The sequence below is a fragment of the Salmo salar genome, chromosome 07 (assembly GCF_965601325.2).
Source record: "Salmo salar chromosome 07, fSalSal1, whole genome shotgun sequence".
NCBI lineage: Eukaryota > Metazoa > Chordata > Actinopteri > Salmoniformes > Salmonidae > Salmo > Salmo salar.
The window spans coordinates 65,057,501-65,070,000 of record NC_138297.1 but is presented as its reverse complement, the minus strand read 5'-3'; the positions used below and the strand labels follow the sequence as shown (position 1 = coordinate 65,070,000).

Below are 12,500 nucleotides of genomic sequence, written 5' to 3'. Positions count from 1 at the left end.
TATTGTACCATTATATAGTAGAAAATATGACAGGATATTTACAGCTGCCCTCTCCTGTGTGTGTACTTGCATGTGTCAAACATCTGTACTGAATGATCATTTCAATGTTGGGCCTGTTTTCTGTGGAACTAGGGGTCGTCTAAGAGAGGGGGGGCCCCAAGAGAGAAAGATAACATTTTGAGGTAGGCTATCAACAGAGGAACCTTTTATCTTGCTCACACACACACACACACACACACACACACACACACACACACACACACACACACACACACACACTTGCTGAGGAAAGTCCCAGGTCCATCCCCTCCTCCTTTTATCATTCTGTCCGTTCATTCTGTCTCTGAGACAAACAGCAGACTGAGAACATCAGCAGTGGTCCACAGCTGACTGACTGGCTGACAGCTCCTGGCCGACCTGCAGACTGATGCCTTGTCCCTGCCAGACAGTCACATACGCCCATGGCTTAGTATTCTCCTCTGCTCTGTCTGCCTGCCACTCTCAGGACAGGCCAGTACCCAGTCAATCAATAGGCAGAGAGAGAGTCAATTGCTGATGTTTGGGCAGGGCTGTCTGTCTGTCATTCAGGACTCTGTGACTTATCCAGTCTAATACTCTGTGGACTATTTCTCAGCTAAATGACTGGCTGGAATTCAAGGTGACCCTGCAGGTCAGGCAGCTTGAGTGGGGTCAACGTGGGGTCAGAATATGGTCTTGGTTCGATGATTGTATGGTCATTGTTGTCACGGTTGTCGTCGGGAAAGGAGGACCAAAATGCAGCAGGTATGTGGTTGCTCATCTTGAACTTTTATTAGACTCAAAATGAACACCAAAATAACAACACGAACTCACAATCAACAAACAGTCTTCTCAGGCTCACACACGCTAGACAAGAAACAATCTCCCACAAGACCTACACCAAACAATTACCCATATATAGGACTCTCAATCAGAGGCAACGAGGAAGCACCTGCCTCCAATTGAGAGTCCCAAACCCCCATTAACCTAACATAGAAATACACTCACTAGACTAAACATAGAAATACATAAACATAGAACATAAACCAAAACCCGGAAATAATAAATCAAACGCCCTTCTGCAAAAACACCACCCCGAACCACATAAAACAAATACCCTCTGCCATGTCCTGACCAAACTACCATAACAATTAACCCTTATACTGGTCAGGACGTGACAATTGTGTTATCCCTGTCTGGTCATTGTAGCTCACCTCTCGATCAGACAGGTCTCCCTGCAATAGACTGAGTATGGTGCCTGTCTGGTCATTGTAGCTCACCTCTCGATCAGACAGGTCTCCCTGCAATAGACTGAGTATGGTGCCTGTCTGGTCATTGTAGCTCACCTCTCGATCAGACAGGTCTCCCTGCAATAGACTGAGTATGGTGCCTGTCTGGTCATTGTAGCTCACCTCTCGATCAGACAGGTCTCCCTGCAATAGAGTGAGTTTCTCTCTGAGCTCCTTCAGTTCTTTCTTGTTGGACTCGATGTCTTCTGTCTTCTCTCTGTCGTCTCTGTCTCTCTGCTCCTTCAGACGCTCAATGATACGCTCCTACAGAGAGGGTCAGAGGGTTAATTCACACATACTCACCTGTAGAGGAACGGCTTGTTAGAAACAGGGGTCAGGACCTCCCGAGTGGCGCAGTGGTCTAAGACACTGCATCACAGTGCTAGTTCTGCCATTAGAGATCCTGGGTTAGAGTCCAGGCTCTGTCTCAGTGGTCTAAGACACTGCATCACAGTGCTACTTCTGCCATTAGAGATCCTGGGTTAGAGTCCAGGCTCTGTCTCAGTGGTCTAAGACACTGCATCACAGTGCTACTTCTGCCATTAGAGATCCTGGGTTAGAGTCCAGGCTCTGTCTCAGTGGTCTAAGACACTGCATCACAGTGCTAGTTCTGCCATTAGAGATCCTGGGTTAGAGTCCAGGCTCTGTCTCAGTGGTCTAAGACACTGCATCACAGTGCTACTTCTGCCATTAGAGATCCTGGGTTAGAGTCCAGGCTCTGTCTCAGTGGTCTAAGACACTGCATCACAGTGCTACTTCTGCCATTAGAGATCCTGGGTTAGAGTCCAGGCTCTGTCTCAGTGGTCTAAGACACTGCATCACAGTGCTACTCTGTGCCACTAGAGATCCTGGGTTAGAGTCCAGGCTCTGTCTCAGTGGTCTAAGACACTGCATCACAGTGCTACTTCTGCCATTAGAGATCCTGGGTTAGAGTCCAGGCTCTGTCTCAGTGGTCTAAGACACTGCATCACAGTGCTACTTCTGCCATTAGAGATCCTGGGTTAGAGTCCAGGCTCTGTCTCAGTGGTCTAAGACACTGCATCACAGTGCTAGTTCTGCCATTAGAGATCCTGGGTTAGAGTCCAGGGTCTGTCTCAGTGGTCTAAGACACTGCATCACAGTGCTACTTCTGCCATTAGAGATCCTGGGTTAGAGTCCAGGCTCTGTCTCAGTGGACTAAGACACTGCATCGCAGTGCTAGTTCTGCCATTAGAGATCCTGGGTTAGAGTCCAGGCTCTGTCTCAGTGGTCTAAGACACTGCATCGCAGTGCTACTTCTGCCATTAGAGATCCTGGGTTAGAGTCCAGGCTCTGTCTCAGTGGTCTAAGACACTGCATCACAGTGCTAGTTCTGCCATTAGAGATCCTGGGGTTAGAGTCCAGGGCTCTGTCTCAGTGGTCTAAGACACTGCATCACAGTGCTACTTCTGCCATTAGAGATCCTGGGTTAGAGTCCAGGCTCTGTCTCAGTGGTCTAAGACACTGCATCACAGTGCTACTTCTGCCATTAGAGATCCTGGGTTAGAGTCCAGGCTCTGTCTCAGTGGTCTAAGACACTGCATCACAGTGCTACTTCTGCCATTAGAGATCCTGGGTTAGAGTCCAGGCTCTGTCTCAGTGGTCTAAGACACTGCATCACAGTGCTAGTTCTGCCATTAGAGATCCTGGGTTAGAGTCCAGGCTCTGTCTCAGTGGTCTAAGACACTGCATCACAGTGCTAGTTCTGCCATTAGAGATCCTGGGTTAGAGTCCAGGCTCTGTCTCAGTGGTCTAAGACACTGCATCACAGTGCTACTTCTGCCATTAGAGATCCTGGGTTAGAGTCCAGGCTCTGTCTCAGTGGTCTAAGACACTGCATCGCAGTGCTACTTCTGCCATTAGAGATCCTGGGTTAGAGTCCAGGCTCTGTCTCAGTGGTCTAAGACACTGCATCACAGTGCTAGTTCTGCCATTAGAGATCCTGGGTTAGAGTCCAGCCTCTGTCTCAGTGGACTAAGACACTGCATCACAGTGCTACTTCTGCCATTAGAGATCCTGGGTTAGAGTCCAGGCTCTGTCTCAGTGGTCTAAGACACTGCATCACAGTGCTACTTCTGCCATTAGAGATCCTGGGTTAGAGTCCAGGCTCTGTCTCAGTGGTCTAAGACACTGCATCACAGTGCTAGTTCTGCCATTAGAGATCCTGGGTTAGAGTCCAGGCTCTGTCTCAGTGGTCTAAGACACTGCATCGCAGTGCTAGTTCTGCCATTAGAGATCCTGGGTTAGAGTCCAGGCTCTGTCTCAGTGGTCTAAGACACTGCATCGCAGTGCTAGTTCTGCCATTAGAGATCCTGGGTTAGAGTCCAGGCTCTGTCTCAGTGGTCTAAGACACTGCATCACAGTGCTACTTCTGCCATTAGAGATCCTGGGTTAGAGTCCAGGCTCTGTCTCAGTGGTCTAAGACACTGCATCACAGTGCTACTTCTGCCACTAGAGATCCTGGGTTAGGGGAGGGTTTAGCCCAGCGTCGTCCAGGTTAGGGGAGGGTTTAGCCCAGCGTCGTTCAGGATAGGGAGGGTTTAGCCCAGCGTCGTCCAGGTTAGGGGAGGGTTTAGCCCAGCGTCGTCCAGGTTAGGGGAGGGTTTGGCCCAGCGTCGTCCAGGTTGGGGGAGGGTTTGGCCCAGCGTCGTCCAGGTTAGGGGAGGGTTTGGCCCAGCGTCGTCCAGGTTAGGGGAGGGTTTGGCCCAGCGTCGTCCAGGTTGGGGGAGGGTTTGGCCCAGCGTCGTCCAGGTTAGGGGAGGGTTTGGCCCAGCGTCGTCCAGGTTAGGGGAGGGTTTGGCCCAGCGTCGTCCAGGTTAGGGGAGGGTTTGGCCCAGCGTCGTCCAGGTTAGGGGAGGGTTTAGCCCAGCGTCATCCAGGTTAGGGGAGGGTTTAGGCCCAGCGTCGTCCAGGTTAGGGGAGGGTTTAGCCCAGCGTCGTCCAGGTTAGGGGAGGGTTTGGCCCAGCGTCGTCCAGGTTAGGGGAGGGTTTAGCCCAGCGTCATCCAGGTTAGGGGAGGGTTTGGCCCAGCGTTCGTCCAGGTTAGGGGGAGGGTTTAGCCCAGCGTCGTTTGGGTTAGGAGAGGGTTTGGCCGGCAGGGATGTCCTTGTCCCATTGCGGTCTAGTGACTCCTGTGGCGGGCCGGGGTGTAATGCACGCTGACACGGTCGCCAGGTGTACAGTGTTTCCTCTGACACATTGGTGCGGCTGGCTTCCTGGTTAAGCAGTCATTGTGTGAAGAAGCAGTGCGGCTTGGCTGGGTCGTGTTTCGGAGGACGCACGGCTCTCGACCTTCGCCTCTCCCGAGTCCCCACGGGAGTTGCAGTGATGAGACAAGAACTACCAATTGGATTCCCCATGACTGTAAAGGTGAGGTGGGCCGCCCTGCCTAAGAGTTCCTCTTCTATTGGTTTCTATTGACAACAGGGTCTGAATGTTGTTTTGAGGGACATTACACCTGGCCTGGAAAATAATCTAGTGGATATTGCTATATTTGAATGGCTATTATTACGTAATATTAAACTAATAATAACCACTTGTTGTTTAATAATAAGTATGTTTTTCCTCATTCATCGCCTCACACACAGTCCATCAAAGTTTAACTGGCGCTTGAACTTTCTCACACTCCTTATATCACAAGTAGAACAGTGTCTGGCAGAGTGTTCAACCTTCACAGCCAGTCAGAACAACACACACCACATACTGGGAGACCAACGGTTGGCTCTGTTCATCTCACACCACCTCAACCAAGCTCTGCATCGCAGCAAGGCCTTTACCACAACACTGTGTTTTCAGAAACTGTCAATTCATTTACAACTCCTCTATTAAAACACTCTGAAATGAATCAGGTCTAATTCTGGTGCATTCAGCTTGAGGCACTCAGAGGTGAACACCCTACCATTATAATATGTGTGAGAGGGAGAGAGAGAGAGAGAGAGGGAGAGAGAGAGAGAGAGCGAGAGAGAGGGGGAGAGAGAGAGACAGAGAGGGGGAGAGAGAGGGAGAGAGAGAGGACAGAGAGGGAGAGAGAGAGACAGAGAGAGAGACAGAGATAGAGGGAGAGAGAGGGTGAGATGGAGAGAGGGTGAGACAAAGTGAGAGAGAGGGAGAGAGATGGAGAGGGAGAGACAGGGTGAGATGGAGAGAGAGAGGGTGAGAGGGATAGAGACGGAGAGAGGGTGAGGAAGAAAGAGAGGGGAGAGGTAGAGAGGAGAGGAGAGATAGGGAGAGAGAGGGGGAGGGGGAGAGAGAAAGAGAGAGAGGGGGGGGAGAACAACCCAGAGCTATAACGTGTGAGCGGTTCTCCATAATAACACAACTCTGACTCAAGAAAGAAATACTCTAAATCCTAAAAGGAGGGAGGGAGGGGGAGAGGGGAGAGGGAGGGGGAAGGAGGGAGGGAAGGAGGGAGGGAGGGAGGGGTAGGGAGGGAGGGAGGGGGTAGGGAGGGAGGGAGGGAGGGAGGGAGGGGGGAAGGAGGGAGGGAGGGAAGGAAGGACGGGGAGGGAGGGAGGGAGGGAGGGAAAGAAGGAGGGTAGTAGTGTAGTAGTGTGGTAGTGTAGTAGTGTGGTAGTGTAGTAGTATAGTAGTGTGGTGTAGTAGTGTAGTAGTGTGGTAGTGTTGTGTGGTAGTGTGGTAGTGTGTTGTGTAGTAGTGTGGTAGTGTAGTAGTGTAGTGTGGTAGTGTAGTAGTGTGGTAGTGTGTTGTGTAGTAGTGTGGTAGTGTAGTAGTGTGGTAGTGTAGTAGTGTAGTGGGTGTGGTAGTGTAGTAGTGTGGTAGTGTTGTAGTGTAGTGGTGTAGTAGTGTAGTAGTGTTGTAGTGTAGTAGTGTAGTAGTGTTGTAGTGTAGTAGTGTAGCTGTGCTGCTGTGTGTTACAGCGTCATTCTCATAGCTCAGTCACCACAACTAAACCACAGCTTTTATTTTCATAGACCACAAATTCTAATTTTACAATGACGGCCTATCCAGGCCAGACCCTCCCTAACCTGGACGGCCTATCCAGGCCAAACCCTCCCTAACCTGGACGGCCTATCCAGGCCAAACCCTCCATAACCTGGACGGCCTATCCAGGCCAGACCCTCCCTAACCTGGACGGCCTATCCAGGCCAGACCCTCCCTAACCTGGACGGCCTATCCAGGCCAGACCCTCCCTAACCTGGACGGCCTATCCAGGCCAGACCCTCCCTAACCTGGACAGCCTATCCAGGCCAAACCCTCCATAACCTGGACGGCCTATCCAGGCCAGACCCTCCCTAACCTGGACGGCCTATCCAGGCCAGACCCTCCCTAACCTGGACAGCCTATCCAGGCCAAACCCTCCCTAACCTGGACAGCCTATCCAGGCCAAACCCTCCCTAACCTGGACGGCCTATCCAGGCCAAATTCTCCCTAACCTGGACGGCCTATCCAGGCCAAATTCTCCCTAACCTGGACGGCCTATCCAGGCCAAACCCTCCCTAACCTGGACGGCCTACCCAGGCCAAACCCTCCTAACCTGGACGGCCTACCCAGGCCAAACCCTCCCTAACCTGGACAGCCTATCCAGGCCAAACCCTCCCTAACCTGGACGGCCTATCCCGGCCAAACCCTCCCTAACCTGGACAAAGCTGGGCCAATTGTGCGCCACCCTATGGGACTCCCAATCACGGCCGGTTGTGATACAGCCCGGGATCGAACCAGGGTGTCTGTAGTGACACCTCTAGCACTGAGATGCAGTGCCTTAGACCTCTGCGCCACTCGGGAGCCCCAAAGCTTGTGTGTGTGTGTGTGTGTGTGTGTGTGTGTGTGTGTGTGTGTGTGTGTGTGTGTGTGTGTGTGTGTGTGTGTGTGTGTGTGTGTGTGTGTGTGTGTGTGTGTGTGTGTTTGTATAATATATACCTTCTCAGCCAGTGCTTCTTCCAGGGTGGTGAGAGCTGTGTCAGTGTTAGAGGTGTCTGTCTGGAGAGACCTGACTCTGTCCTTCAAACTACTCATCTGTTTCTCCTTGTCTCTCAGCTGCTCCTGCAGATTCTCAATCTGAACAGAGGGACAGACAGGAAAGGAGGGAGGAAGGGAAGGAGGAGGGGGGGTGAAAGGATGAGGGAAGGAGAGGAGGGAGGGAGGGAGGGAGGGAGGGAGGGAGGGAGGGAGGGAGGGAGAGGGAGAGGGAGGGAGGAGAACGGATGAGGGAGGGAGAGGGAGGGAGAGGGAGGGAGGGAGGGAGGGAGGGAGGGAGGGAGGGAGGGAGGGAGGGAGGGAGGGAGGGAGGGAGAATGGATGAGGGAGGGAGAGGGAGAGGGAGGGAGAACGGATGAGGGAGGGAGAGGGAGAGGGAGGGAGAATGGATGAGGGAGGGAGAGGGAGGGAGGGAGAATGGATGAGGGAGGGAGAGGGGAGGAAGGGAGAGAGAATGGATGAGGGAGGGAGAGGGAGGGAGGGAGAATGGATGAGGGAGGGAGAGGGAGAGGGAGGGAGGGAGAATGGATGAGGGAGGGAGAGAGAGCATTGTGAGTCAGCAGAAAACACACACATAAGCTCTTGCTTGAGTGACACACACACGCGCACACACACACACACACACACACACACACACACACACACACACACACACACACACACACACACACACACACACACACAGGACAAACAAAGACAGAGAAGCATGTTCAATGTAGAACGAACAAACAGAACAGAACACAACACAACAGACAGAACAGAACAGACATAACACAACAGACAGAACACGACAGAACACAACAGACAGAACACAACACAACAGACAGAACACAACAGACACAACACAACAGAACAGACAGAACAACAACACAACAGACAGAACACAACACAACAGACAGGACACAACAGACAGAACACAACAGACACAACACAACAGACACAACACAACACAACAGACAGAACACAACACAACACACAGACAGAACACAACACAACAGACAGGACAAACACAACAGACAGAACCCAACACAACAGACAGAACACAACACAACACAACAGACAGAACACAACACAACAGACAGACACAACACAACAGACAAACACAACACAACACAACAGACAGAACACAACACAACAGCCAGAACACAACAGAACACAACAGACATAACCCAACACAACAGAACACAACACAACAGACACAACACAACACAACAGACAGAACACAACAGACAGAACAGAACACAACACAACAGACAGAACACAACAGACAGAACACAACACAACAACAGACACAACACAACAGACAGAACACAACACAACACAACAGACAGAACACAACAGAACAGACACAACAGAACAGACAGGACACAACAGAACACAACAGACAGAACACAACACAACAGACAGAAACACAACAGAACACAACAGACATAACACAACAGACACAACAGAACAACAACACAACAGACACTACACAACACAACACAACAGACAGAACAAACACAACAGACAGAACACAACAGACACAACACAACAGACAGAACACAACAGACAGACAGAACACAACACAACAGACAGGACACAACAGACAGAACACAACAGACAGAACAGAACAGACACAGACAGAACACGACAGAACACAACAGAACTGACAGAAGACAACTGACAGAACACAACAGACACAACACGACAGACAGAACACGACAGACAGAACACAACACGACAGAACAGAACACAACACAACAGACAGAACACAACAGACACAACACAGCAGACACAACACGACAGACATAACCCAACAGACACAACACAACAGAACAGAACACAACAGAACAGACAGAACACAACACAACAGACAGAACAGACAGAACACGACACGACAGACAGAACCCAACACGACAGACAGAAGACAACAGACAGAACCCAACACAACAGACAGAACACAACAGAACAGACAGAACACAACACAACAGACACAACAGAACAGGACAGAACACAACAGAACAGTTTTTCCAGAGAACACACAGTGGCCATTCAGATTTTCCACCGCAGAGCGATGTTTCCTGAATAGAGTTGCAAAGGGAAGGTATATTACTGGAAACTGTCAACGTTTACCAGTAAACTGAATTCATTATTTCCACTTTCCACAAAAAATTGAGGCTTGAATAAAACAGTGTTTAATTTCCATTGTCAACTTTTCTTATCTGGCTGTGAAAGGTGGCTTTAGTACCTGGAGCTGAGAGGTTGATAAATGGCATGGCTATGTGAGAGAGCACACGACACACACACACACACACTGAATCTATATCTGTCTCTCCCTCTCTTACACACACACACACACACATATTCATTCATCATCAGAGACAGCTCAATGAAGAGACTGTCTGTTTCTTTCTCCTATTTCACATTTAATTATACACAGACTGATTTGATTAATACCTGTAATATTCTGTCTATCACCATAAACTGGTGTCAATATATCACCTCACGTATGAATGTCCTCTCTCCCTCCCCTCTCTTTCCCTCTCCCATTCTCTCTTTCTCTCTCCCATTCTATCTCTCCCTCCCCCCTCTCTCTCTCTCCCATTCTCTCTTTCTCTCTCTCCCATTCTCTCTTTCTCTCTCCCATTCTCTCTTTCTCTCTCCCATTCTCTCTATCTCTCTCTCCCATTCTCTCTTTCCCTCTCCCATTCTCTCTCTCCCATTCTCTCTCTGTCTCTCTCCCTCCTCTCTCTCTCTCTCTCGCTCACTCTGAAATAATTGAGGGGGTGAGAACCAAAGTACAAAAACTAATCACACCATAAATATAGTTAATTGCTGTTAATCACAAATATAAAATGCATTATTCAGCGTCTAAATATGAAAGTGTTTTGTTTCTCTGAGGCAGTTTGACGACTTCATCTCTTTTCTTATCTGTCAAAGTCAGGTCAAAGTCGGTGACCATGGCAATGAGCTGTCCACTGGCTCATCCAATCAGAAGTCTGGAGGGAAGGCTGGTGTATGATCCACTCCAAATCAGCCTGAAGGCTCCCAACCCCGCAGCATCCCTAACCCCGCAGCATCCCCAACCCCGCAGCATCCCTAACCCCGCAGCATCCCTAACCCCGCAGCATCCCCAACCCCGCAGCATCCCTAACCCCGCAGCATCCCCAACCCCCCAGCATCCCCAACCCCGCAGCATCCCTAACCCCGCAGCATCCCCAACCCCACAGCATCCCTAACCCCGCAGCATCCCCAACCCCCCAGCATCCCCAACCCCGCAGCATCCCTAACCCCGCAGCATCCCCAACCCCACAGCATCCCTAACCCCGCAGCATCCCCAACCCCCCAGCATCCCCAACCCCACAGCATCCCCAACCCCGCAGCATCCCCAACCCCGCAGCATCCCCAACCCCGCAGCATCCCCAACCCCGCAGCATCCCCAACCCCGCAGCATCCCCAACCCGCAGCATCCCCAACCCCCCAGCATCCCTAACCCCGCAGCATCCCCAACCCCGCAGCATCCCCAACCCGCAGCATCCCCAACCCCGCAGCATCCCTAACCCCGCAGCATCCCCAACCCCCAGCATCCCCAACCCCACAGCATCCCCAACCCCGCAGCATCCCCAACCCCGCAGCATCCCCAACCCCGCAGCATCCCAACCCCCCAGCATCCCCAACCCCGCAGCATCCCCAACCCCGCAGCATCCCCAACCCCCCAGCATCCCTAACCCCGCAGCATCCCCAACCCCGCAGCATCCTCAACCCGCAGCATCCCTAACCCCGCAGCATCCCCAACCCCGCAGCATCCCAAACCCAGCAGCATCCCTAACCCGCAGCATCCCCAACCTCGCAGCATCCCCAACCCCGCAGCATCCCCAACCCCCAGCATCCCAACCCTGCAGCATCCCCAACCCCGCAGCATCCCCCAGCATCCCTAACCCGCAGCATCCCTAACCCCGCAGCATCCCCAACCCCGCAGCATCCCCAACCCCGCAGCATCCCAACCCCGCAGCATCCCCAACCCCGCAGCATTCCTAACCCCGCAGCATCTCCAACCCCGCAGCATCTCCAACCCCGCAGCATCCCTAACCCCGCAGCATCCTAACCCCTCAGCATCCCCAACCCTGCAGCATCCCTAACCCCGCAGCATCCCTAACCCCACAGCATCCCCAACCCTGCAGCATCCCTAACCCGTAGCATCCCCAACCCCACAGCATCCCTAACCCCACAGCATCCCCAACCCTGCAGCATCCCTAACCCGCAGCATGGCTCATGAAGATCTAAACAATATGCTAATATCTCAATCTTCTCCTCTGTTAGACTGTTTAGATCTCTGGGCTCTAGAAGAGGGACCCATTTGAGGGGAGGGCTCAGGTGGCTTGGGATACTAATGTACCCGTATGTGTGAGTCTGGGAAAGACACTCAGGCCGGGAATGGAAGGGAGACCACCCAAAGGCTATTGGGACAATAGTCTACAGAACAGACGACTAGCCACGAAGAGTGATATCTCCCTCTCTTTCTCAGTCTTTATCTCCCTCTATCCTCCTCTCCCTCTCTTTCTCAGTCTTTATCTCCCTCTATCCTCCTCTCCCTCTCTTTCTCAGTCTTTATCTCCTTCTATCCTCCTCTCCCTCTCTTTCTCAGTCTTTATCTCCTTCTATCCTCCTCTCCCTCTCTTTCTCAGTCTTTATCTCCTTCTATCCTCCTCTCCCTCTCTTTCTCAGTCTTTATCTCCTTCTATCCTCCTCTCCCTCTCTTTCTCAGTCTTTATCTCCTTCTATCCTCCTCTCCCTCTCTTTCTCAGTCTTTATCTCCTTCTAGCCTCCTCTCCCTCTCTTTCTCAGTCTTTATCTCCTTCTATCCTCCTCTCCCTCTCTTTCTCAGTCTTTATCTCCTATCCTCCTCTCCCTCTCTTTCTCAGTCTTTAACTCCTTCTATCCTCCTCTCCCTCTCTTTCTCAGTCTTTATCTCCTTCTATCCTCCTCTCCCTCTCTTTCTCAGTCTTTATCTCCCTCTACCCTCCTCTCCCTCTCTTTCTCAGTCTTTATCTCCCTCTATCCTCCTCTCCCTCTCTTTCTCAGTCTTTATCTCCTTCTACCCTCCTCTCCCTCTCTTTCTCAGTCTTTATCTCCTTCTACCCTCCTCTCCCTCTCTTTCTCAGTCTTTATCTCCCTCTATCCTCCTCTCCCTCTCTTTCTCAGTCTTTATCTCCTTCTATCCTCCTCTCCCTCTCTTTCTCAGTCTTTATCTCCCTCTAT

At 51.5% G+C, this 12,500-nt stretch overlaps 1 protein-coding gene across 13 annotated transcripts in view; it reads right to left on the bottom strand.

Moving 5' to 3' along the window:
• Positions 1 to 12,500, bottom strand: part of LOC106576657 (ELKS/Rab6-interacting/CAST family member 1) — a 549,430-nt gene that overhangs the window by 394,753 nt on the left and 142,177 nt on the right. For 7 of the 13 annotated variants that reach the window (XM_082977939.1, XM_082977941.1, XM_082977940.1 and 4 more), the window contains 2 exons: positions 7,203 to 7,340; positions 1,233 to 1,571 (listed from right to left, as the gene is read on the bottom strand). In XM_082977939.1, coding sequence (XP_082834065.1) covers positions 1,233 to 1,571; positions 7,203 to 7,340 — 477 coding nt within the window. The remainder of the gene's footprint in view (positions 1 to 1,232; positions 1,572 to 7,202; positions 7,341 to 12,500) is intronic. The other 6 variants (XM_082977944.1, XM_082977945.1, XM_082977946.1 and 3 more) reach the window with 1 other exon arrangement.